Source organism: Harpia harpyja, chromosome 5 (genome assembly GCF_026419915.1).
Source record: "Harpia harpyja isolate bHarHar1 chromosome 5, bHarHar1 primary haplotype, whole genome shotgun sequence".
Taxonomy (NCBI): domain Eukaryota; kingdom Metazoa; phylum Chordata; class Aves; order Accipitriformes; family Accipitridae; genus Harpia; species Harpia harpyja.
In genome coordinates, this window is record NC_068944.1 from 10,908,957 (window position 1) to 10,936,646 (window position 27,690).

At 44.7% G+C, this 27,690-nt stretch overlaps 1 protein-coding gene across 1 annotated transcript in view; it reads right to left on the reverse strand.

Moving 5' to 3' along the window:
* Positions 1 to 23,331, reverse strand: part of PARD6G (par-6 family cell polarity regulator gamma) — a 68,326-nt gene extending 44,995 nt beyond the window's left edge. Inside the window, exons 1-2 of the mRNA XM_052788505.1 lie at positions 23,182 to 23,331; positions 9,503 to 9,725 (exon numbers count right to left, since the gene is read on the reverse strand). Coding sequence (XP_052644465.1) covers positions 9,503 to 9,725; positions 23,182 to 23,253 — 295 coding nt within the window. The 5' untranslated portion in view covers positions 23,254 to 23,331. The remainder of the gene's footprint in view (positions 1 to 9,502; positions 9,726 to 23,181) is intronic.
* Positions 23,332 to 27,690: the final 4,359 nt, after the last annotated feature.

Genomic DNA, 27,690 nt, shown 5'->3' on the forward strand with positions numbered 1-27,690 from the left:
CTGCATTTAAAACTAGACCTTAGTAAGTACACAAAAGAGAAAATGTAAAGATTACATTATTTTGTAAACAAAATTACTTAAAAAAAAAATTAAATTAAAAATTACTAAACAAAATTACCTACTAAAACTACCAAATTGCTTGGCAGAATGAAAACGAAGCAGCAATAAAGCAGGCTAATAAAGTGGACAAAGCAGTTGCCATCGCTGTCCAACCCGAGGTTGTAACTGGCAGACCTTCTCTTATCGCACCTCAGTGGCATTCAGGGATGAGGAAAACAGCTTTAGGCGTTTTCAAATCCTCAGCTAGTACCTCAGCTTTAAAGGAAACAGTAGTGTTCACCTACTGTGGCTGAAGAGGCAGAAACGCTGTCTCGGAACTCAAACTCGCTGCTGCCAGTGGCTGGGTAGCCTTGCAGTGCCCTCGCCGTGCAGAGAGTGCTTTCCACCAAGTCTGCTGGATTCCAGCTCTCCAACTTCCGTGGGCACCAGGCATGACATAATTTCTTATTCATATGTAAATTCAAATTAAATATACGTTCTCCTTTAGAATTTCACAATGTTTATTTTTTTTAAATTCATCTCCTCTATTATTTCTAATGCAAAGGGATAATCAAGAGAAGAAAACGACTTGGTCTAAGACCCACGGTAACAGGTAGTTTTTCCTCACTAATTGCTATTTCCATACCTGCTCTGTCACTGCCGCTCCACCCCACTGATGCCAGTGTTCTCCAAGCCTTCTGCTAGCACTTGGAGTAAAACAGGCACCAGCACCTGCGCGCTTTCACCCAACACACGCTCTCCTGCCTGGTGAGCGACAGCCTTGCAGAGCAATTAAAAAGCTAAGACAAGGAGTAGAAAGCTGAGAGCTGAAGGAAGAAAAAGCAATAGATGGGAGGAAGAAGCTGAACAAGAAAATTGAGGGGGGGGGAGGATGAGTGGTGTAGAAGCTGTTCATAGGAAGTTTTTAGAGGTTACTTAATGTCAGCATACGGCAGGGGACTGAAGAGCAAGAACAACAGTGAAGTTTTCTAGGTTAATAGTTTCCTTAATATTCCCACAGGATTCTTTGCTACTCTAAACATAGCACAGAGGAAAAAATAAGATTCGAGTAGATCATCATCAGGGGCAGGTTCAAGAAAGAGTTCTTTCAACCTCCCCCAAACCGCTTTCTCTCTTGAAGTTGAAAAATATCCAGAGTTACGCAGTATTAACGCTGACACTCACATTTAAATTCGGAGTGTGCAATCCCAACACCACAGGCAGTCTGAAGACAGAAGAGGAGCTTTCAGTCACTTGAAAAAAAATGGTTTGAGTTATATTTGTTGAGTTATATTTTGAGTTACTTTTTCGATGCCTACTACAAACACCTAGCAGAAACATCCCTCACTGCATGCTTGCTTTCAGTGCAAGAGTGTACCGATTAAGTCATCATAAGCCCTTTAGTGCACTTAAGTTTAGCGTACTTCAGAAATTTAGCAGAAAGCCTATTCCTGAAAGCCTGACTTTTGAGTTAATGTTTGTATTTGCATTGTACTCTCCCTCACTACCTGAAAGCTACTTTGAATTTGTGAGGTCTCTTCAGGTAAAATCCGGTGTCAAAGAAGAGACTGTCAAGTGCGTTTCATTATTATCTGCACATTGTACTTGTTTCCATCACTTACAGAAGGGAAATGACAACTAGGCACAACAGGAAAAAACCTGAGCCATGAGCAGGAAACAGAATCTCTTGTTTTGACTACTAAGGTAAGGAAAGATAAATAGTGGAAAATTTCCCTCACAGGGACCTTTAACAGAGGTGGATCATTTGACAGGTCTTCCTCTCCACTGTTTTTATACAGTCAAGCCACCTGTTAGAGCAGCTTCACTATCTTAAATAAAAAGGGTCAGACCAAGGAAGAAAACAGTTTCACTTTAGACTGAGTAGACATAATTGAGGGGTTCTTCTATTTTGCTTTAAGTACTGTCAGAGCAGCAATCTGCAACTGTAAGACAACAAACAGGAGTTTGGAGGGACAGAAAAGAGTGTTTATTTGCTTGTTCTTATGTGGGTTACCAGCTAAAGCTAAGCATGGAGTTGAATAGAGGTTCCTGTTAAAGGCTGCATGAGTTCCCACTGTAAAAAAGTTTCTTCAGTCTAAATTCAGAAGAAGGTGTGGTGCTGGTACCAGATTGATGCAATTTTTAAGAAGCATCAGCTGTGAAAGTCTATTTTTATTATTAATATATTTGGTTATGTGTATTTATTACTAAGTTATTAAACTTTGAAACTGAAACCAAATCCCACGTAGCTTTAACAGAAGTGCAACAAACATTTGCTGTCAGTGACAGAACAGCAGCGGTATTTTTGCCAGGCTTCTGTTCCATGTTTACTGTACACTGCAACTACTAATATTTATGCAGCACATATTTCTGCAACAGTTCCCACTATCAGTTATCAACCAACTCTACAAAGCCTATCTGTAGGCTATGCTATTTCCACACGCTTTCCCCTCCTTTCACTGAAAATTCTGGCTTACTTTCATTGCAACCAGAACAGCTGGTGACTGGTGATGAAAATAAAATATCCTCATATTCTAAAAATGGAGTTTTCAAGGAGAAGGAGAGAAGCAGCCTCATGCTGGCTCTGCTCAGCCACCAGGTATCAGTAACCATGCCAGCAACAAAATCCAAGGCTGTTTTGTGTTTGTGTCTGACAAGCCAGATAAAACATAATGTTTTTAAAGATGCTTAATAAAGTAGTTGAAAGATAATGATTACCCAGTCTCATCATTTGCACATGAAAGGTGGAGCCAAGAAGTTAACAGTAATTTGTTGCCAGACTTCACTGGAACAAACAGCTGCATTTTACTTATCTTCAGATATCAAAGGACTTGAGTGGGACAAAGATTACTTAGCTTGACAAGTATTCAAAGACCCCTCCAGCTCAAAACCAGAGATGTTTCTCAGGAAAATCATGAAAGGATTTAATTTAAGCCTAGCAGCAATTCCTATTATACTAGCATGAAATCCACCACCAACCTCTAATCTTGTCAAAGCTAAGACAAGATGCTTTCCCTCCTTTCCAAATACAGAGGTGTTGCACATTTCCAAAGGCTACAAGCAGACTAGTTCTTTCTCCCAGGAAGCAGAGGCTTCATGGCACTGTTAAGGTGCTTTAAATCTTCTGTGGTCCTGCCCACCCCATGCTAGCTCCTCACTCAAACAACTAGTTTTCTGCCAAAGAGCTGACTCGGAGAGCTTAGCCACTGGGTCACACCAGTGCCAGCACAGAGGAGACAGGGTAGCAGCCCTGGGACGGTCTGACCAACACGCATCCTCCAGCGTGCCAATGAGCTACACCAAGTGTCAGAAGAGTTTCTTCTCCCTGCTCCCCGCCTCCTCTTATACAGGAGCAGATAAACTGAAGACCTCAAGTCACCTTCTCTGCACCCTTAACCTTATTTTATTCCCTCAGACTCACGTAAGACTACCACGAAAATCTGCACAGCTCAACCAAGAGCAAGACCAGCAGCAGTTCAGTATTTTCCCTCAACGCGTGCTGCAACCTGCTTTATTATTTAATATATCAGATGCCTTTAACAAGAGCAGCAAAATCACATTGTTCTTATTCAGAAATACAACATTTTGAGAAGGTGAAGTCAATGTCTGTGCTGTAAAACAGGAAGGTTACTGAAGAACCAAGAAGACGACGTGAAAGACTTCAACTCAAACTCTTCCAACTGTACCCACTCTAGAAGGCCAAGCAGAGAGTTAAATGTTTTAGGTAGCTGGAAATAGGTTTCGTTTCAGTTGCTGCCTCAAAGCCAGTTTTTGTGTTTAACATATGTGGTTAGACAGCCAACCACCATTCCTGGGGATTATCTGCTTAGAGTATGAAAGACAATAAAACAACCCACCATCAGTTTTTCAGTCAGACCTGGGCATGATTCCCATTAGCACATTTTTATTTTAAAACTGAATGTGATTGCTCTGATTTTATAATACAAGAAAGCTAAGTGCAGATGTTGGTACTTCAAGCAGATCAGAACTTTGCCAGGTAAATAACAAATTGCAGAGTTATGAACTGCTTCTGAACATACAGAAATATGTTCCATGGCACAGCAGTTTAAATACATTAGTCACTGCATGCAGTTGAAGAAAACCAGCATCTTCCAATCTTTAATTTAATGTAAATTAAAGCAAGTCAAATCCAAAACCCAACCAGGTAAAAGCACATTTTTCCCCTGTTGATTTTGGATCAAGCTTTAAGTGAGAACTGATGGTAGACAGCAACTCTAACCACTCAAGGAGAAAAGCAACGACTGATGTTCGGTACTGGTTTACTGTTACACTAATGGACTATTAAAATATAACTACAAAAGAAAAGACACTTATAGCAAGTTTCTGAAGATGGTACTTAATGGCTTTTTACACACTATCAGTTTTCCAGACTGCAAAATGCAAGACAATACACGTGTCAGAAGACATCAGCCTTCTCCAACTTCAGGCCACCTCAGTTCATTTGTGGCATTTACTAAATTATTATGTAAAGCCCTGCTCCAGTCAGCTGTAGAGAGTGGTTTAGGGTTATTTGCTGTTAGAATGCTGTTCAGCTTCTTCAGTTTTTTTGCCTTTTACGTTCCTGCAAGACGTGTGATATTTGACAAAGATACACCAAAATACTGATCCAGCATCTGACACTCCATCACTTCACCCATCTCCTACTTGTAGGACGCTTACCATTAAACCATTTAAACCTTTAGGAAGCTTTAAAATTAATTTTATTGATGGAAAGATTGTGAATTTGATCTAGAATCTGCTTTAGGATTGACAAAGTGCCCCCACATTTATTAATTCACTGTTATTTTTATGAAAGTTGCAATATGGAAGAGCAATAGTAATATACCTGCTGATTCACAGCAACAGCAGCTGTACTCAAACAATAGCCACGTGCACCATCACAGTCTCTACTGACACTCTATGTCTTGTCAAGACTGCCTGAATATTTAAGTAAGTTTGTTATTTCTCTAAACCCTAACTCCTTCAAGTTTTCCTTGAGAATTTTTCTGCTGAGGGATATGTTTTCAGCAACACTACAGATATATAGGAACAAAGCCACTTGCTGAAACTCGGGCAAAGCAAGCAGAGGTCCAAAACCTCAAATCACCATCAGGACACACCTCCAGTTGTGATGGGGACAAAATAAAAAGGCTTCTCAGAAGAAGCGTTCATTTGACCTCAGATCAAGATGAGGCCTGACAGGCTGCTCACCATCTCTCTCATCTCCTTTGCTACTTGAGCTACAGCAGATTTTCTGTTACTGCCCATGCAAACTCTATAAACCCTGAAGAGCAGTAGGAAGTGAGGGTCTGGTCATCAGCAGCCTCCACCAATTCTCCCAGAATCAGAATCATTAGTCTGAATTTACAGTGGTGTGCTCAGTTAGAATTAGAGCCAAATATCACTCCATTCACTATGCTTGCTGTACTTCAGCATCTTGGTCCTGGATCTACCTCTTTTCCTTGGAAAAAAAGTGCTGCACAGGGTACTTACAGCGTGATCAGCATGTTCATTTTGCAACACTTCCCTGAGTTTCTGGACTTCGTAGGTTAAACACAGCATAGTAGGTAACCCAAGCAAAAGAGGAGAAATATTGAAATCTCTGTTACCTGGTAGACCTCCACTTACATCCTTATATCCCACTCGCAAAGTTCAAGGAGTCATTTCAGCAGGTTTACAATAAAGAAGTCATTATAATCCTGCTGTTTACTCCATTCTATTTAAGAGCCTCCAGCACAGCCTAGTTTGACACATACTCTGCCTCTGGGAGACAGGCATTAAAGCAAGATTTGATAATAATATCGTTCCATCTAATCATACGAGGAAAAACAGTATTGCATACTGTGAATGCATTACAACTCCTTTCACTTTTCCTGTTCTTTGTTTCTGCTTGAACTCAGCTCACACTCAAATATTTTTGCAGTATTAAAGAGATTGTCTCAAGTGCTGTAGTTTAAATCAGACACAGAACAAACAAAGTCTTGAAAAAATGATGACCAACTGCATCATTGGATAAGCTCTTCCTTCATGCAGGTCTTGGCTAGAGTACAACAGTTCAGTTATGGAGCAAGTCAAACACATCCATAATTCCTTGCATTGTGCTAAGGCCTTTGGGACATCCGTCTCTTCCCCAGCAGCAGGCACCTTCCATAAAGAGTTCTGGATACGTTCAATATCAGTTACAGCCAAGTGAATAAATTGTTGGGCTCAAAGCATCAGCTGATATAAAACACTACTGTGCTAATGAAGTCAAAAGAGTCACATCAGTTTACAACACAGGACATGACCCATGCTTGCAGCCTGGGAAAGCAAGTCAAAGAAAAACTGCCTTTTCTTTTTATGGCCTGGTTCTCTAATTAGGATTTTTGCCTGCACCATAGTTTGGTATTGGAGGAAAAAAAACAGAAGAAAAGAGCACCTCATACTTTCAGCAGATTGATCACTATGAGCTATAAAAACTTACCATAGCTGAGTTTACTCAAATATAACCTGCAAACGTCCTAGAGCCTTCAAGACCCCCAAAACTATGAACAGTAATTGTTGCAAGTACACTGGGAATGGCAATTCAGGTCCTTAGTAAAAAGGCTGGCTAATAAGCCCTGACATCCCCTGCCTGCAGAGGGAACAGGAACTGTGATCCTGAAAAATTTGGGGCTCAGGAGACTTGAACAAAAAGGAGGAAGAGGAGTAAAACAGCCATCCCATACCTGGACATCAACCTGGCATGTAAGAGTCCAAGCAGCGTGCACATGGCTTGCCTCTGGGGACAAGTGAGGGAAGCGCTTTTGAATTGAAAAAGTGCAAGACTAAGCTCAAATGAAAAACAACTAGACAAACAAAAATCAAAATAGCAAATTGTTGCTTGATTATTGTGCAAAGAGTAAGTTACCTATTTTGCCACTGTGGGAACAAATAGTTAAGCTGTTTTGTCAAATGAATTATACAATCATATTAAGAGAAAGGATAACCCAGCTATAAACTGGGAAAACAGATAAGATGACTAATCATGCAGTTGATAAACAGTTTGCTCTGCTAGAAAAAGACCTGAACTTCAACTATTAAGTCCTTCCATGCCTGCATACTTCCAACCCAGTTCTCTCAAACCCTCCCTACTCTACAACACTGCGAGAACAACCTTTGGCAGCCACCTCCCAGGACTTCTCCCACTGAAGAGCAGTGATCCCTGATCCAACAGGCTAGAGAGCCCATACTCTGCAGTCTTCTTCAAAGTCACAGAGGAGGACTGCCCTCATACTTTACTAGCATCCCTGTCAGCTTAATTTCCTGCCTCTGAAGTCAGAGTTTAGGGTGTGAGCTGAAGCACAGCAGGCACACCACATTCTCCTGGATGGCACAATGATTTCTTGGTGCTAGTCACCTTGTTCTTTAGTGCAGGTCTCCAACAGAAGGACCAGCATTGCCCCATCACCCCAGTGTGAAGACAGGGAAAACAGCGGGGGAGCAAAGGAAGAAGAGACAAACAAGATTTCAGTGACTCCTATTATTGTTGAAGGGAACAATTTCTAAAGGCTTTTTCTCAGAAAAGGAAATGGACATGATTGTTTTGGAGCATCCACAAGTATGAATCTCAAATGTTAACCTCAGGAGTCCTTTATTAAAGGTGCCATTAATCAAAGGGACGAGCCAGAATTTACTGTTCCCTTCAGCTTTATAAAGGGAGCATGGAAGAATGTGTGTTGGGAAAGTTTCCAGGCTTTGCCACACATGAGGAGGCATGGGCCTGTCTTCCCTCTTGTATGAGCTTCCTTACTTGTCAGCGTGATTCTTTCCACTGAGCAACAGGTAAAAGAAAAGCTTTTTAAAAAAGGAAATACTGCACTTTTCCATTAAGGTTACAAGTTATAAACCTCCACAACTAGCATACTTCTCCTACCAGAGAAGAGGAGGGAGCATTTTTTCCACATGTAGTCAACAGTTTTCTCTCATTTGCCTACTTCTGCAATCAGCATTTCGGTGGCAACCCCCCTCCCAATGCAGAGTTAGGGATACTCGGTGGGTTCAGGAGTCTGCCCAGGCAGAGCAAGGACAGCTGCGTTTTGAACAGGATTGATCCAGAGACATGAATAAACTCGAACTGATGCAGGCATGACAAAGTCATGCAAGTGATTTCTCATGATCTGACCCACCATGAACATTCACAAGCCCTAAAATGCATTGCAGGAAGGAGACTTAATAGGGCTTGTCATCCACCTTTGCATTTTCTGCACAAGAAGAGAGAGCTAGCAACCCAAGTCCTCTCCCACAGACATTTCCACTCATCTGACAGACACACAGACAGACCAAACTGCTCTAGACCCTCTCCTCCATTGCCTCCTTGAGCACTTATTCTCATCTAAAAGAAGGTGGCAGACAACATGCTCTGAATGGGCAGGGCCACACAGCCCTGGATGTCTCTGACAACACCGAATCAAACCACATGCTATATACCAGTTCATACCAATGAGCAGAATGGAGCCTTCTGCTAAATCCTTATCAGTACAAACACCCTCACAGCAGAAAGTCCAGGCCAAAAAAGCTACATGACTGCTCGAAGTCTCAAATCAAGTCTTTATTTCTGACTCTGCTACTGACAAGATTTTAATTCCAAAAGCCCTGTGCTATAAATAACTACATGACTGAAAAAACTGTGGAGGTAGTGTTAACACAGTGTTAGGTCCCCCTGGGATTTAAGGAGCTCTGTGGAGAAGACACCTTGTTATAAAAACCAATCCTCATCTGAAGCAACTGCCAAACATGGTCTTTAAGGAGAAGTTTCGAATATCTGCAATAAAAGATTGACAAGAACAACACACAACCACTTAAATCTGATGTCATCTTGACATTTGGGCAATTCTGCCCAAGGTTTGCTTGATGATTCAAAATGGGAAGAGTCAACACTCCTTAGCGTAAGGACAGAGGGGACAATCATCATTTGTCTGTCTGCCAGGTCAACATAATCAAACAAGACCTCATTTGTGACAGAATTTTTTTTTTTTTTTTTTTTAGTAGCTACATATCTGTGTGCATTCATACACTACACAGGCATGAATCATTTGGGTATGACACTGACTATCAAGAAGGATAGATAAGATTTTAAAATGTAAAGTAGTAGTACTAGGATCCCCTCCCTCCTCACAGCTCCCTCAAACAAGCAGAGTGGTGCAGTTGGCATGCTCAGCTGATGACACAGTACCAGCAGCCCAAGATATGCTCCCCTTGGAAGAGGGGCTCATGGTGATTCTCAGCACTTTATCTTTCAAACACCTTACAGGCAGCAATGCAGTCCCTCTACCTGCCCTGAAGTCATGCCATTCCTGCAAACTGTAATGAAGAGCCTGAGAGGAGGAGTGAGAGGGCTCCTAGGTCCCTCTTACATCATTTCAGCCTTTAAATGGGGGCCACAAATCCACTCTTCACCTTGCCCCAGCACACTTCAAGGCACTGAAATGAAACTGCATCTTACCTTGTCTTTGTATAAAAACCCTGAGCAGTGGATGAGCACTTGAAACAGCCTTGAAGAAGTTGTCATCATTATTAATAGGGAGAAGGTCTCCATGCACATCAGCATATCCGATCATCACTTCCAGGTTGGCTATGTGATGAATGTGAAGAATTAGTTTGTAGAAGTCTTCAAACTTTCCTGGCTTGTAGCGATCCAGGGAGAACCTTCTGAACTCTGCCCCAAACTGCAAGAGAAAACAAACAGAGCATCTGCTGTCAAATGTCACCACAGCCCAATGCTCTAGCTTGGTATTTGAACATGGCGTACATCACCTCGCTCTTTTATGATGAATACAGTCACATATTGGTGCTTTCAAGTCTACAAATGGCCTTTTAGGTCCTCACATTAGAACATAACCATGGCTAGCAAGACACCACCCTGCTTGAAAATAGATATGCTCAAGTGTGGCACGTTAAAAGAAAGTGTATTTTTTGAAATACTAAGTTTTCATTAAGTCCTCTATAGGATAATTGCATTTGTAGGATTTAACTTTGAAGCTCCATCATACATTATCATCATCTCAGGCATCCACAGAACCATTCTTCTCCAGAGCAGAAGTGTTCACTCTACTGCTTTCAAAAGAAGTTACTCAGCTATTTAAACCACCTTATAAATATTCTTTGCACGCTTCCCATCAATACCACTGGGATCCCAACCACAAGACTTTTATAGAAGTGTGGTATGTGAGCACACAGCTTGTTATTAGGAAATACACTCACTCTACATGTCCCTTGAATTTCCTGGTAAGCCATTCAGGAGGAGGAAAGTTCTTATTCTAAGTTAGTTTTCATGGTTTAATTTTTCTGTCACTCCACTGGTTTTTATTTTCAAAGCTTTACAGACCAGTAGGTGGTTGTTTAAAAAACAACAAAAAAAGGGGTGGTGGGGGGTGTGATTTGGCACAAAACAATTGAAAATGTCTTAAATCCATGAAGTTATTTTAAATAAGTCAGGAAGTGATTGAGGAAAAGATTTCAATGGACCTTAGTTCTGACATTAGAAACCAAACAAGCTATTACAAACAGGAGGAAAAAAATTAGATTCTCTAATCAAGGAAATGAAGAGAGTGAAAACAGACATCTAGTTAAACTAAGTAGCTTAAATCATCTTTCTGGTACATTTAATTTCATAACTCAGATTGTATAGTACTAGTAAACTACTGACTGTTCATCAACTGAACCTCTAAAACCATGCTAACTCACTCCTGAAAGCATGGAACCACATCCACAAATCCAAGAACAAGGAAGGCTGTGACTAGGATCTCATGGAGGTTCTCATTTGCAAAGTCAGTCAATACCAGAGCAAGAAACCAAAGACAAAAAACTAACAAGCAAACAAAGATAAAAAAAAAAAAAAAAAAAAGGAGAATTTTCTGTAGATCAATTCTTCCTCAAAATGGAGAATGACTTGCTTAGAGGTTCTCAGATGCTAAATCAACTATACATGCAAGCCACTCTTTTGCTGAGACTAACAAAAGTATGAATCATCACCATAATCATCCTCAAGGAAAAAAAAAAAAAAAAGAAAAAAAGAAACAACCCAACTGGCTTTGGGTGCAAGTATGTTCTCAAATTACTTCCGCAGTTATGAGAATCCCACTCTTCAGCATCAAAGCCTACTTGGGATCATCTGAAAGCTTGTTTAGTCAAATTATGCCGCTTGTTTGTAATATTAACTGCTAGTTCCAGTTTGGATTTCAATTCCGAGTGCCCATCCAAATGCACAAAAGCCGAACAAACCACAACTGGTTCCAATGGAGCAAAACCAGCCCTCCTTTGTCCTCCACACCCTGCTCCCTTCCAGAAAAATCCAAGTGGCAACTTACTTCTGTTGGCACATTTCAAACTGAAAAAAAAGCCTAAGTCTTTTTATTTGAAAAGTATCTTAAAGTTTTCTTTTTCCTAGATTCAAACAAGAAGCAACCATCTTCAAGTGACAAGTTTAACATCTACATGGTAAACTAAAGGGGCAGGAATAAGATCTTTGTAGGCTTTGTTTAGAGTTGCACCTCCTGCTCCGCGCACCTGAAGAGGAACACAGGATTCCTTTAGCCAAAAAAGCGCCGGGCCGGGGTATTGGGACGCCAATCCCAGTAACCACTTCTTTACCGGAGAGACAACTTGTTGAGGACCATTAGCATGCACGGCACTTGCACGGAAGCGCATGCCGTGCAGTCTCAGCCCAGCCAGCCCAACACCCACCCCACACCACCAGCCGGACCCCTGCCCCGCGTGGTCTGCCGGGGGGAGCCCGTCGGGCCAGCTCCCGTGCTGGGGCATCGCGCTCGGCAGGAAAGCGACACGGGAAAGAAGCGAGGACGGTTATTGACGCATCGGTACGACCCAAAGTTCAGCTTAAGGTGCCGCACGAGAGGAGGGCCGCGGGTGAAAGGGCCAGGCCTCCCAGCCCAAGCCCCGCGGGCACGCTAGCTAGACACGATTGTATCGGTGGAGCGTGACGTGTGGGTAACAGTCCACCCACAGGGATGCAACTGCAGACTCGGGGCGCTGAGGTCTGATGCAAACGCTGCTGTAGAGTCAAATTAAGTCGTTCACACGTTCAGCCTCGGGAAAGCCCAAGAGACAATTTCCTTCGCGTTGGAACAGGACAACGATAAACAAATGCAAGCGATTTCAGCTGTGCTTTTTGCATGACGCAGCCCTTTAAGGCAAGGGAGCTAGAAGGTGATTCTGCAGAGTGGAGGAAGAGGAGGGAAGAGTCTCTTCAAAAGAGATTTAAGCAGATAAATGAGGATGATGGTTTTTTTCTTTAAAGGTTAGTATCACTGTAGTCGTGGTTTAGCTGATTAATTCACCCTGTGCATATACACAGGCAGCAACCATTGTCAGCAGGTCTTTTCAGAAGAGGGGGAAAAAAATGCTTCAGCAGTGACCGTTCATTCATCATCCCTAATGAGGCTGATAGAGAGTATCGCAGTAATAATAGGTTTTGCAGTACTGCACAGCTTGGAGACTGGGTGCTCTGCATTGTATTCAGCCAGGATTTCAAGATAACATCCACCACGTATCTTCCAGAAACTACAAATTCTGAGGGCTTTGCACAGATAGCCAAGATTACTATCTGCTTTTCTAAACTACACACAAAGTCCATCTTTAGTATAGCTCTCCACAGAAAGAGACACGAGGACTGGTGTCTGCCAGCAGAGTCTCTGCCAGAACAATACTGTATTACACTGTTTGATAAACTAACAGTTTTAACAAGCAGATTAGTTTTCCATAATGAAGTAAATGATTCTGACCTATTTATCTAACGCAAATACTGCATCTACTATTGCAGAAGGCAGAGGACAGGAGGGTCCAAGGGAACTTAAAAGAATTTAGTCTGACAGAGCTAATTATGACTGAAAAAAACCTAGAAAGAACTGTATGTTTTGTTTCACAAAGAATAAGCTCCATCCCAAGATCCTCTGAAGCATCAGCCAGCCACTAGAGTTGCTGTCTGCAGCTAGATGACAAAAAGCACCCAACAAAATACTATACATCAGGCAGGAGCCCTGAGCAAAAACAGACACCAAGAAAAATCAGCAAAAAAAAAAAAAAAAAAAAAAGCAGCAGCGTTCTGATAAAAGTTGTGTTAAAGAAGAAGAAAGTCACGGCTAGCTGACCAAAACTTACACAGGCTGACCAAGAGCAATCAACCACTTTTTTTTTTTTTTTTCCTGGCCAGGGGGGATGAGAGGTCAGAGGAGAGGAGGGAGCAGGATTTTGAGGTTTGTTTACTTGAAGGGCTGTTATTTTGTGAAATGAAATCGAAGAGTTACTTGCAAGCAAAAGAGACCAACTTTTTTTTCTTTAAATTTTAAGTTTCAAAAAATTTACAGGGTCAAAAATGAAGCCCTATGTTTATGAGGTGCCATCCCTCTAGTTTATTGCTGGCTCTGAGTTCAAGCTATTGTAATAAGAAAACATCAAAGAGCAACATTTAGCAATAAAGATGAATTACGTTAGCCACCTACTTCTACCATGAAGTAAAAATCAGGAACAGAAAGAAAAACAAACACCCTCATCCTTGCATAGACTGTATTTTCTGTTTACCTGCGAGATTTCCAAAATGGGGAAGACCTGATCAGGGCTGCTTTATCAGTGAGAAGGAACAGAGGGCAAGAAAGAGGAGGAGGGAAGACTGAATGTAGATGGTTTTGTGCTGGTTGACCTCACCTGGGACTTCACAGGTCCACTGTCATATTCATGTCGGTGTTTCTCTGTTCCCTCTTTCTCCCCCAGCGATGTCATTCCCAGCTCACCCAGCACTCTCTTGCTCTGCTCCCAGTCTCATAGCAGTTGTCGCTAGTGGCAAGGTGCCACCACCAAGCAGATATTCTCTGCAACAAGTTCTCTCTTCTCCCCTTCAACCGCTTGCCCCAAAGCAGCTCTGCTCCATCCCAATGATCAAGCTGGTGGGAAATGTGAGATTTCATGTTCTGCTGAGTCCCCTGCTCACCTCTTGCTATTTTTTTCCAAGAGACAGTCACAAGAGCAACACAGCCTCTCTTCTATTTGCACTTCATAGGAACCCCATCACAGAAACAATTTCACTAACTTCTCCCCCAAACTTTTTTCCTGTTTGGCATCGTGCCATAGTCCTACCCTTCTCCCTTGTATTCGCCCCTTTCACTCCCCCACAAAAATACAGCCATGCTTTACTATCCTCAATTCTTAGACTAGTTTCTCTCCCCAGAGAAACCCAGTGGTTCTCCTTCTTTTTCATGCTTGTTGGACACAAAGCTTCATGTCTCCGCTTTTCATTTGAAGAACAGCCTTTGCAACCCCTCCAACCCTCTCCAGCGGTCTGTGATGTTCAAATCGTGACAACGCTTTTCTCTCTTCTGCATCTACTCAGAAGACAAATTCAGTTTCTTCCTCTGTCCCCATCACTCTCAGATCAACTTCAGTTCATGAGATGCACGTCCCATGCAATCTCTTATTGATAATCTCTTATTGATCTCTTCACAGATGCTCAGCTGCCAGCTCAAGGGCAACTTAAAAGCTAAGCTTACCCCTTTCCCTGCTTCACCTACCTTCTTTCATGATTATTGGGCACAAGACCATTACACGGTCTTCCGCAGCACCTGTAACCCCAGTACCATCCTTCATCCAGGCAGCTGCATATATCTACATGTTAATTACCCAGATCTTTTCTGCCCAGTATCTTAAATCCATGGACACCATTCAGCTACTCATCTGCACAGTTGGACTTAGCCTTGACCGCTGCTCTGTACTTTTCCCTAGCCTTCCTAAACACTATTTTGCCTCACTACCACCCAACTATTAGTTGGTGGTAGTTTGTGAAAACAGCTATCCACAAAAGCTATTTTCCCAGACAGTTCTTCTGAACTCATCATCCCTTTCTTTGCCACCCCTGCTCCAGCAGCTCCTCTCCTATCAGGTCACTCGTGTAGCTGCTTTCTCCCTACCATCCCTCTCAGTAGGTACTGCCTCCAAGCAGCACACAGTGCCAGCCTTCCTCACTGCCTCAACTCTTGATATTTAAACCCACAGAGCTGTTCTCCTTCAAGAAGAGTCATTCGCAGCAAAGCCTTTAAAATAAATCTTCACCTTAAGTGGTTGGTCTACCTTTCCAAAAGCAAATCTCTTCCTTTTTTCTTCCCGTCCCCTAAATCCCTGGGAACAAACCAAAGTCTGTTTGCAAAGGATGTAGACCAAGCCGGTCCTGTATTTTCAAGAGAACACAGAGCACCGCACACACCATCGCACCACACAGCTTTAGCACAAATACAGCACAGGATGCATACATCAATGGCATGTCACCATCAGCACAAGGGGGAAAGGAACATTTGGCACCCTGCCACCCAAAGGGACAAAGGACCACTGAATCAGGAGGTCTAGTCAGCCCTGCCAAGAGCAGAGAAACCCATGAGCCTCGCTTTCTGCAGAAAGGCAGCCCTGCATTAGTACAGGTCTCTAGCAAGAGCAAACCACTTTCTGAACATTTACCAAGAGAGACATCTGCATGGTTACAAGACATCTGTAACCGGTAAGGGCTCTGGCTGGTTGCAAACTTATTTAAGACCCTTTTAGTTCCCATCAGAGGTTTCCCCATGAGCTTAGGGCCAACAACAGCTGCAGAGAAGTAATTTGATGCACACACCTAGCCAGACCTGATGGGGGACTGGGAACAGCTGGGCAGGGCAGAAGCAGGAGGGATGGCCCCGGGCCGGGTGGCCTGGGGCTGGTGCACCACACCCTGCCCCAGACATTTCTGCCTCAATTAACTTCAGGAATTTCCAATGGGCACGGACTACCTCTGTACTGGGAGACTTTGCCTTCACTTAGAAGGAGGGAATGTCTCCAAAGATACAGTTCATCTTTAACTTCTGGCCTGCGTTGTAAAGGTAATTAGGGGCAAGCAATCAATCCTTGGAAGAGCGTTTCTTGGTTACTAAAAGCTTAGATTAAGTGCACGCAAAGTCTCTTACAAAGGGAATGATAAGGGACTACTAAGGAAAGCACTATTAATTGCACCCCTAAAGAACTCCTTGGAGGTGGCTAGCCCTGCGGCCTGCCAGACGGAGCCTCCACAGGTATTTTAACCTCACATGGGAGACATTCCTTTCCGACTTGGCTGTAAACAACTTTTCAACTTTAAAGAGCACCTTGGCAAATTAAAGGTCCACTGTTCAGTGTCCTTTAGGACTCTTTCAGTGTGGCGAGACTAAAATTCAGAAGACTACTCACATAAGACGGACTGGCTAGACGAAGTTTTAAGCAGATCAGAAATTCCCAAGTTATTAGGCTAAAAATTATTACAATTAAAAGCAAAGGTGAGAACCTGGAGGCAGGATCAAGAATAGGAGAGTATGGGAGATGCTGAAATACAAGGTAGCAGCCCTAGCCTTCTGGTCAATGCATCACAGGGACATTGATAACCATCCGGTTAGCACAGCTAGCACCCAAGCCTGTAACAGATTACTAACCTCAGGAACGTGGTCAGAGGAACTACTATCTTTCAGTAACCAGATTTTGACTTTTTCTTGTTATGCAGGACCTGAGACTATAACCCTAGCACCAGAGCATATCCTCCTCCACCCCACGCTCTGTGAAGCCAGGTAGCTCAAAGCACGTGTCCCAGCCTTCCCTGCATCTCCTACAGGTACTACTGCTCACATAGTGCCAAAGTATAGGTCAGAGAAAATAGTTACACTGTGCTGGTGCTTATTGCAGCTGTCATGTGAATAGAACTATCACAAAATGACTTGTCTATGCAACACCTTTTCAGCTGAAAAGTTTGGATCTGTGAGGGGCAGCAAGCGTGCACGAGACCAGCTGTTGTGTCTCAGCTGCTGCATGGTAACTTCTTAAACCGTGGTCCCTTTCTCTCAAGTCACCTAACCATTTAAAGACAGACTTAAGTTTACTATGTATGACCACTTCAGAAAGTCATCCTACTATGAAAAACAAAGATTTCTAGTAACAGAGGAACTAGGAGTTTAGTACATGCTATTTAGCACATCAGAATAAATACAATACCTGCTGTCAGAAGGTCAGCAAACTGGGAGGGAGAGGAGGCAAGATTTCTTATGAGATTAACATTTACAGTCTCTTTCTCTTGACACATTTTGCAACAATCCAGACCATCTCAAGTTGCTATTACTGTGCCATACTGTCTTCATTTGAGAGGGGGAAGCATTGCGGTTTTCTGAGTCCGTGCCACATTTGGTTTGCATATAATCAAATATGTTTTGAAGCTCAAAACCAGAAGTTAAATCAGCTGGTTACAGGGCTTTTCACTGCACTTATTTTATTCTAGGTATGACAAGTATGACCTTAACTTGGAAGAATCTGAAGTACTGCTTAAAAACTTAAAGCAGACTTAAAGTCTGTTTTAACATCCTGTAGGTTTAAAAAGAGGGATGCTTTTTGATCAATTTTGAAATGCGCTACAGATGGAAAACATTTCTTAAAACTTCAGAAGGCCTGTAAGGCTTCAGGGTGAGAGTGAAATCAAAGTACAGAAGGCTGGAAAACACAATTTGTAGACCTCTCTCAGTTAACACCAGAGAAGAACCAGACCTTTAAAATCTCTTTACAGGTGACTGGTAAAAGCAAGTTTGCTCTATTGCTACAGTTACAACACTGCTTGATGTTATACTTTATACCTTTCAAATAGACGATGTGTGTACATATACAGTAATAGCTAAACGGTCGTGTGGACATGCAATACTGCTAAGGTGTCTGAGCAGTATCAGCAACTTTTTTTGCGGGGGGGGGGTGAGGGGAGGAAGATATGAAAGGTTTAAAACAGCTATCTTAATGAAACAAGCACAGGTACACTCCTCCTAAGAAGAGGAGATGACACATGAGCAGGACAAACCACCCACAAGCTGTTTGGATGTTACATCAATCTAGCAGTTGGGCAGGCTAGCTGAAGCACTGACTTCTACGCTTGCCCAAGACCAAAACACATAAATTTTATCTGCTAGAGGCTTCATAAGAGCACAGCTGATCCCAAACACATTCTCTGTCTTCAAGGTCCAGAACAGTATCATGTCTATACTCTGAATACATCAAAATATGATTGAAAATTTATTTTAAATCCATTTGCGGCATCCATCTGAACACCAACATTTACTGGAACAAACTCAAAACAGGATGGTAGAAGAGGAAAAAAAATATGGTTATAGTTAACTGGATATATTTATCTTAATGGGTTTGTTTATAGTAGTAGTGTGTTAGTCACGTTATTGTTAATTTGTAAATCAGTTTGTAATGCAAGAAAACATGACACTATTAATAAGGCAGAAATGTCACAGTCAGCACTTGAGTCAGGTAGCTGTGCTTTTATAATACTCAGCCATCATCAAAAGTTCCTATTGTTCAGCAACAAAAAGGTTTTTTTCCAAAGGACTATTTTTCAGGGAACGAGTGCTTTTACCCACTTTTGAAAACACTAAAAGGAATTCTTACTCGTACATACAGCTTTCAGGAAATATAGTAGTAGTAAGAGAAAGACTTTGCTGCTGCTTTTAAGCCAAAACCATAAAATTGTCAGTTTCAAAGTGCAAAAAACCCACACTTTCACAAACAATTCAAAGGGCTACCATTTAAAGGCCTGAGGCAATATTATACCTCTACTATTCCAGAATATCCAAGTGACTGGAAAAGAAATAGACACTTGGGCTGATAGCTACCCTCCTATTTGAAAAGCTGTACATACAATTCAAGAAAAAAAAAAAAATCTCTTTTCACTCAGAGCAGGAAGAGAGAAGACTGGCTACATGGAGCTATAATTAAAGAGAATTCTCACCATTAATGTAGGAATTCCTATTTTAAAAGTATTTGTTCTTCTGTAGACTTACTCTCATGGGGAAAGAGGCCTGCAACCTCTCTTTAAAGCTAAGGAGAGAAAATGAAAAATAGGTTTGGGACCTCATGGCCACAGGCAGAATTCTTAACAAAACAAACAAAAAAAAGCCCCACACATCGCATGCGCTGGAGCTCTTGTTATAAGGGAGAAGAGAGAGAGAGAAAGGGTCATCTGGAAACGTTTTTCAGAGATTAGAGGCAATTTCTTCAGAAGGGACAGATACCTCACTTGTCACCCGACAAGGGAAAGGAGCCAGTGAGTACTAGACACATGAGAATACACAGTTGTTTTAAGCCAGCAAGATAATGTGTTTTCAGATCCTGTCTAAAAGGGCTGAAACGTTAATCCTGAACTACACAGACAACACCTAGGTAAGAACTGAGCTTCTAATGTATTCTGTCATGAGAGACAGGAGAAGAGGGATAAGGTGTAATTGCAATTCGATTAATATTTTCCTACAACATGTGCCAATTTCTAAGCAGGTTTCTCTTTATCCTTCCGCTTTCCTATCTAGCAATAAGCTTTTAAGTGTTTTGATTATAAGGCCAGCTCTCAGGGGAGGAGTCTGAGGAAGGGAGGAAGGGCTGAGTCCAAAGGAAGAAGACTTCTTAAAGCAGAAGACTATAGCAATTCCCATCACTGCCATGTCTGAAAACAGAGGTGTGCGAACAGATGGCTGATGCTCTGTTTTCCCCTTCAGTATTTGCTGCAACACAGTGATTTGAGAGGCTTCTGCAGCACCTTACAGTCACCCACAGGAAAACCGACCCGACGTAGACCAAAAGGTACTACACAGCACCACAAAGCTCATCCTTCTGCAAAGACAACGTAGCCAAGAACATATCACTGCAAATGTTCCCACCGGGTAGTCACTAGGCATTAAAATATCCACGCGCACGAGCGTCGGGAGCTGAAGCATGCTTCTGGGCCACGTTCCCAGCGGGGGTGATGGGTCAGGCTAGGTCCAGGGAAGGTGCAGGCTGGTTTACACCAGCTGAAATCCGATCATCCGCAAAGCTCACACGTCTACTGGACAAGGAAAGGAATACCACCTACAGTTTTTGGCCCTTCAGCATAAAATGGATGTTGAAAAACTGGATTGACTTCAGCCACCAAGATGCTCCCTCCCTCCTTCTCCCCCCACCCCACTTTTTTTTTTTTTTTTTTTTTTTTTTTTTTTAAAGTAATCCTCTGACACACATCAGGAATCTTAAATTTTTAAGGATACTTGGGGACTAACAGAGAAGTGTCTTACCCGGTATGGTACTAAGAATCTGACAAACTCTCCCCTTCCAATAATCAAGGGCACAAACCAACTTTCAAGAACTTTGTTTTAGAGAAAAGGGAAGAAACTCAGGAAACCCAGGAAAGTCGTGGTCAGTTTTCACAGGAGCCATTTCTGAATCGTGACTAATGCAACACACCAGCTGGATAGTGGTTTATCCTTAAGGAAGGAACCACCTGGTTATCATAACACAGGCAGGGATAGCAAAACCCCAACGTTTGCAGACTATCGCCCATCCGACTTCCCCACAGCTATTTTTTTCCAGAGCTCTTCCACGTCCAACCTGATCTTCAGAGGAGAAAAGCTATTTCATGACGTTGTGTAAAAGCAGCACTCTCTCACACCCGGCTCCTCTGCTAAAAGGGATTCCACCTGCCTACGGCCCACCACTTCCCCAGCCTTTGAAAAGCCACCTGAGAATCCCTTGATCCCTGGCCAGCAGCATGCCCCAGCGCAGAGGCTGAGCTGCACCCACCTCCGCTCACCTGGCAGCCTGCGCTCTCAGGCGATAGCTGCGAAATCATGAGTTCTCAGACTCAACTTTCGAGTTCTCAGGCAAGTCTGGACAGGCCTCTTACTTACAAAACACAGGCAACTAAATGTTTAAAAGGCTGCCTACATACGGCTACCAAAAGCAGCATTATTGAATCTTTTTGTTTCCCCAGCCTTAGAAAGTCCACCCAATCAAAAAAAAAAAAAACCAGTTCATATTTCTAGGTGATCGCAGGAGGACAACCCAGTGATCCACAAGGACAAGACAGCATCATAACCGACCCTACAAGATTACCATGTTTTAACAAGAGGTATAAGGTCTTTATACAGTACCTTGCCCGGTACAACTGGCCAGAGCTTTTCGCTGGATCTACTTCCAACCATTGAAGAGTAACTCTGTGAAAGGGAACCCACGAGCTTTGCAGACAAATGAAAATCATCTTGCAATGTCAGTACCAACCTCTGTTTGCCAACAACCTGCAACAGCCTGCTACATAAACAGTCTAGATATTATTGCGCACAAGTCATGCTAAGAGTATAACCCCACCAGCACCAGGAAATTCAACAGCACAGCCTCCACTGACCCACGCTGCACGTTAATGGATCATCGGTGGGTGTAGGCCCTCAGCAGGATATTTTGAATTTAGCCTCTATTTTAAGTTTTCTTCCAATGCAGTATAGTTCTCTAAAGTAACTTCTGGGCCACCAGCAGTGACAATCCTGAGCTACAGAAGACCTCCAGTAAACCCCTCCCACCCACACAAGCATATTTTCCTTCTCTCCAGAAATCTGCAGTCATTCGTACAGTTACAGCCTCCCTAAATCACTGTGTCTATACAGCTACGTAGGATTCACTTACAGGATTCCTGCAGCTGTAACGAAGGCTACGAGGTGTTCATTATAAGGTTGCTTTTTAATTGTTAACAGAACAAACTCAAGCTATGGCAATATTAAAGTAGAAGAGAGAGGATGAACTTAAAAAAAATTCTTATCTGTGGTCAAGGTTTAAGTTTGAAGCTCATACAGTGCATGGGGTATAACTCAGTAACTAGAGAACAGGATCTGGAGCATTTGGGGGCCACAATGAATGTTGTGGGTGGGTTATACCTTAGAACCAGTACAAACTGAACCAAAACTTTCCAGCAATGGAAGCAGGATGGAACTTTCCAGGCCAGCTGAGCCCCTTCAAGTGGCAACAGGAGGTTAGGAAATAAGGGCCTCAACCTACATTTTAGGTGCCACGTTTAGAAACGATTGGAGAGTCCCTCGGACATAAGGTAGTTCTCCCACTGAAGCCATCCCACCATCCTCAGGTCTATGTGTTGCTCAAGGCTGTTCGATCTGAATGCAAATATTAACAGCAGCACGGGACAAAAACGGGGAGCACCGAGCACAAAGTCCCAAAGACATCGCCTGCAGTAGCATCTCAGCAGGTGATCGGGGCTGTGCACAATTCCAGGACATGCTAAAGTTACCCCGTGCTCTTTTCAACTTATGCATTGCCTACACTATTTCTGTTATAAGCGTATACAACACAGGCTTCCAGGGAGATTTCTCGGTTTTGCTTAAAGGCTACGCGTTTTTGCAGACTGAGGTGGCAGGCAAGATTCTGATGTGCTGGTTCAACCACGAGCAACCAGAGCCTCTCGAAGAGAGCTCAGCAAGACCAACCACAGACGCAGGCAACCGGTGCCGTCATTTTAAGCGGCGGAGCTCCGGCAGACAGCCGTTTCTGCACATGACAGCCCCGCACATCACAACTCCTTCCCCAACCATACCAGCGTGCAAAAGCTGGCTGGCTTATGGCGGGTGCCGGCACCCCCAGGTACCAACACCTGGTCGAGCCGCCGCAGGAGGGTGAAGCTCCCCGCAGGCCTCGCTCCGGCTTCTCCGATTCGCATCTACGGGAAGATTTCGGCGCTGCCAGCACCGGTGCGGGGCTGGGGGGGGGGGGGGGGGGCACGGACCCGGCCTTTCTCCCTCCCCGTCCTCTGGCCAAACCGCGTCGGGGGACGCCACCCACCCGTGCGGCTGCGGGGAGGGTGGGTAGGCAGGAGCACCCCGGGGCCGGCACCGCCTCCGCGCTCCCCCACCCGCCCACCGGCGCCCCCGGCCCGAGCCCCAGCCTTCCCGGCGGGCGAGGCGACGGGCGCCTTCCGAGCTGCCCCAGAAAGTTAGCGCCGAAGTCCCCGCGGCGAAACAAAAGATCGAGCGGGAGCGGCAGGCGCGGGGCCCCCGGCGCCCGCCCGCCCCGCCGCCGCCGCCGCCGCCTCACACCGGGCAGGGGCGGCTCGCCGGGGGCGAGGGCGGGAACTGCGCCCGGAGCGGCGAACCCGCTTCTCCGCCAACTGCCGCCAGCCCGTCACCGCTCTCCGGGCTGCGGCCGGGGCACGGCTCCGGCAGCACCGGGCGGGGAGGCGGGGGGGGGTCCATTCATTTTCGGGAGAGCCGCCGGGAGCGGGGCGGGCAGGGGCGCACCCGTCCGCCGCCGGTCGAGGCCGCGCCGCCCTCTCCTCACCTTACTCTTCACTTCCACCGCGCTGCACTCCAGATACCGCAGAGTCTGAGATTTGTTGAAACTCCGGTTCATCTTCCCGGCCCCGCTGCCTTCTCTTCTCTTCTCCCCCCCCCCACCCCCCCGCCGCTGCCGCCGCCGCCGCCTCCCGCCCGCCGCGGGCCGCGCGCCCTCGGGACGCCCCCGCCGAGCCGAGCCGAGCCGAGCCGAGCCGAGCCGATCCGCCCCGCGCGCGGCCCGGCGGCACGCGGCGCCCCGCTCACGCTCCGCGCTCACGGCCACTTTGTCCCAACGCTGCCAATGAGAACGCGCCGCTCCCGCTTGGCCGCGCCGCTCCGGCTCCCGACCGCCGCGAGCCCGCGGGCGGGCGCCTAGGCCGGCAGGCCACGCCCACGGCCACGCCTATCCCCCCTCACCCACCACCCACCCCCGGCGGCGCCCCGCCCCTCGGCCGCCGAGGGGCTGCGGCCCCACGCGTGTGCGCGGAGGGGAGCGGGGAGGCGGGGGACGCCGTGCCGTAGATATTGCAGCGGGAATTGCGTCGTGTGTGTCCCCCCCCGCGCCCCCGATGCGGTTAAACCGAGTGCGGGCAGTCAGGTCGGTGCGGGATCGGCCTGCCGTGCGCGCCCCCCCGAGGACGGGCGATAGCCGGGGCTGGAGGGGCTGCTGGGGCACCGCTTTCGACCATCGCCCCGAAAGGCTGGCAGGGGTGCAGGTCCAAAATAAAATGGCTTTGTTCCGGGGCGGTGTTAGGCCCCGGTGCACCTGCCCGGTTTCACAGGCGGCGAGCGGTCCCGCTGCCGAAATCACTCACAAAGCAGAAAGTTCACCCAAAGTGGCCGCCGGACCGTGACGCGCCGGGTGCCCCCAAGAGCAGGGGTGCTGGGAGGTGCCCGTTGTGCGCCACGGAGACCCCCACGAACTTCCCAGACAGCGCTGATTATTCATAAGAGTGTTGGGATCTGGAAAGTGCTGCAAGTCATTAATTTGAGCCCACAGATCATCAGGTTTGGGAGGAGAGTTTGCACCACTCCCTCCTTGAAATAAATCAGTGGACTGCCTCCCTCTGCTAGCAGCCCTTATTAATTAGGTAGCTTATTAATTTGGGAATCTTGAAGGCACTTAATTCTTTCCATCTTCTGCCAAGGACCTTTATAATTCTAGCAGACCTTGTCCCTTCAGTCTATTTCTTGTAGTCACTGAGAGCCTTTGACAGTGGTGTGTTTTCCGACACGGTCCTGCCCAAAACATCAGTCGTGATGTAAAGAAGCTGAGGACAAGGTACAGACCCGTGCAACCAGTTTCCTGCTGCTCGACATCTCCTAGGATCGTCTGCCCATCTGAGGAGGGAGCGTGAAGTCCTAGCAGACGTGACAAATCACCCATCTCCCCTTCTCCAGGCCCGCTGGGCAGGTGTCAATGGCAGCGACGGGGAATACCCACGAATTTAGGGGCAAAAAAAAAGAACTGAGTTGACTTTTCATGTGACTCCAAGTGGGAGGATCAAAGCATATGCCCCAGCTACAAACCAGCTCCAGCTTATTGGAAAATGGATCTGAAATGAACATTTGCCACATGTTCTGGGCTTGCACTGTATTTGGAAGACTTGCTGTAAGTTAAACTGGAAAAATAAAGTCTAGAGAGCTGAGGAAGGAAATGTTTGTATGAACTTGATCTTTCCCTCTTTTTATCTTAGCATGAGCCATGCAGCAGCTTCGCTTTCCTGCTGTGATGGCTAAGGCCGAGCTGTGGAGATACAGCATCCCCGGGGCGCTCAGGGGCTGAGCATCCCTGTTGGGATGTTTCCATTTAAAGATGGACCTTGAAATCCAACAGCTGGATCCGTATGGTTTAGTGGTTCAACATCTGGAGCAACAAGGCCAGTTCACTGGAGTGAAGTTAATCGGTAGCTGAAGGACCGGTCTAGCCATGTAACCTCCAACGGGGGAAATACTGGTATTACTCGCATCGCTGGGAGCATTAGCGGGGACTTCAGGTGGGATGTTATTCCAGCCCACCTGTCCTCCAGCTGACCCTCGGAAAGGGACCCTGCTGTTTGCATTACCTCCTGGGTCAGGAAAGAGCCCCGGGAGTGCTCTTACACATTTCAGGCATGCGGTGATGTAGTTCAATTCAGAATCACAACCACAGAGAAGAAAAGATCTGTATTCATTTTTGTTTCAAATTTTTAGTTTGTTTATTTTTTTCTAAGAAAATGTAAGTTCTCAAGAGTTGGCAATCAATAAGCAATTTAATTTCAGTCTTAACTTTAAATTTGGTACTTCTTGTATTTGTGATATTCATTTGAGAAGTACAGATTAAACTAATTTGTCTTTTTTTTTTTTATTTTATGCTTCCTTCGGGGAGTGTATATGCTTCATTACCATCTCTTTTATATTAATAAAGACTCCTCAAACTAATAATGCCTACCAAGCTCTGCGTAACCAGAATGGGAATTCAATGAAAATGAACAAAACAGATTTTTCAAAGCGTAAGACGGGTTGATTTACCAGCAGGGCTAAGGGGACTTCCACTCTACCTTCCCTGTCAGCAGCAGCCCTTGAAGATCCTGTTCATATTTCCACCACCACATGAATACGCAAGCCTCTTCTTCTCATCTACCCTGTCTTTGAAGCTAACAGGTGTATTAAGGACAGAAATTACTGTATTTGGGGAGTGGAGCTAATGTTGTTTCTATTTCTGCTATCCTACAAGAATTTACAAGTGCTAGATCACTGCCTCTCCACTTTTTCGACCTTTCATTAAACACTTATTACAGTAAACAAGGTGAATACACTAATATGAGGAAATATGCTCTTTATACCTCCAAAGAGGCTATTGCTAGCAAAGATTCTTTTCAAACTACTTCAACAAAATTTGGTTTCTGCTGCTTTTTCTCAGTTGACCTGTTTGCCTCTCTAAAAAATTCCATTGGTAAACCTGAAAAAGATATTTTAATTTCAATCATTCTCATTCAGGTTTTGGTATATGTTGCCATGACTTCAAATGTAATGGTGAACAGTCTTTTAAAATACAAGTGTTTTACTTAAAAGAAATCCAATGTTAGTTAAATATCCATTCTTTTGTAAATTAATATAAACAATTTTTACCCACTCTGATCCGGGGAACGATCGGTTTCTGGATAGCTCATTGATTAGGCTAAAATAGGCGCATGTGTGGGTAGAGGATTGCAGTATGAAAAACTGGCTGTATACTTTAATTAGCAGAAAAATACAATAATATAATTATTTAATAAATAATATATTATTTATTAATATCATACAAGAATTTATTAAAAGTGAATGCTTCTCAATGAAGCGTCACTGAAATCCAGTTCAGTCCATTTTTGTAAATTTGCTAAGATACACTTTTTTTTTTTTCCATTTCCAAATTACTTCCAGGTTTAATCCCTTTCCTCCAGAGCAGAGCTGAGGCATGATTAAGACAGCTTGAGAAAACTTCTTCTCTTGCCTCCCCTTCCCATGCCCGCGCTGTGCTGTAATGAGCAGTAACTTCAGCTCCACATACCAGCAGGAACCAAAATACCGTGTGTTCTCCCAGGCTGCCGAGGCCCCCGATTGCACCGGGCGCTGCAGCCCCTACCAGCTGTTTTCCTCCTCAAACCCAGTCGCAAAGATGGTTTTAATTTAACTGCTTTTGCTCAGGCACCTTTCAGGGTTCTTTTTTCTCATCGCTTGCCAAGGGCACCGCATTCCTTTGACAATTTCTATAAATCTTCATCTGTTTTAGTAATCCATAGTTAGTTTACCCTGTTTCTGACCTGCAGAGCTTTTAAATCACCATTTCTTCCTGGGTGCCCGTCTCTCAGCCCTTCCTTGCAGCCTCATCCCCAGATGCATCTGGAGCGTGGGGGCATGTTTGCTCTCGCCCCTTCCTGCGTGCAGCGCTGCACCAAATAAATACCCTCGTTTCTTGCCCTAAACCAGGCAGGGATGCCACAGCCCGGGGATCCTAACAGGCCATTTAAAAAATATTCGTACATTCCTGTTTTCAAAGCTTTTTATTTACCCGACCAATGAAAGGTGCTGCAACGTGTGCCTGACTTGCACTCCTGCTTGTTTTTAGCATGCAAGGGGCTTCCCTCCGACTAGCGGCATGCCTCATTAGTATTAACAAGTCGTCTACATGCTCTGAGAGGTGAAAAAATACCCTAGACTCACCTCCAAGGATTAATTTTTCTCCCCCCCTCCCCATGTTGAATTTGCAAGAGTTACAAATAGCAGGTCCTAAGGGCTTGGGGGAGCTGCTGCAATGACAGGCTGGTTTTGGTTTCTTTAAATGTAAACCAAAATGAAACATAGCACGAGGGAGAGAAGAGGGGGGATGACAACTATTGTTTTGCTTGTAGCAAGCAGTGTTCCTGCCACAGCAAGGATGGTTTCTACTTCATCAAGCGCAGAGGACAATGCCAGGGAACATCAATTGCCCCAGTGCAGGAGCCTACCTAGAGGGGAGCAGGAAGAATAATGCCACCAGTCACAGCAGTAATGG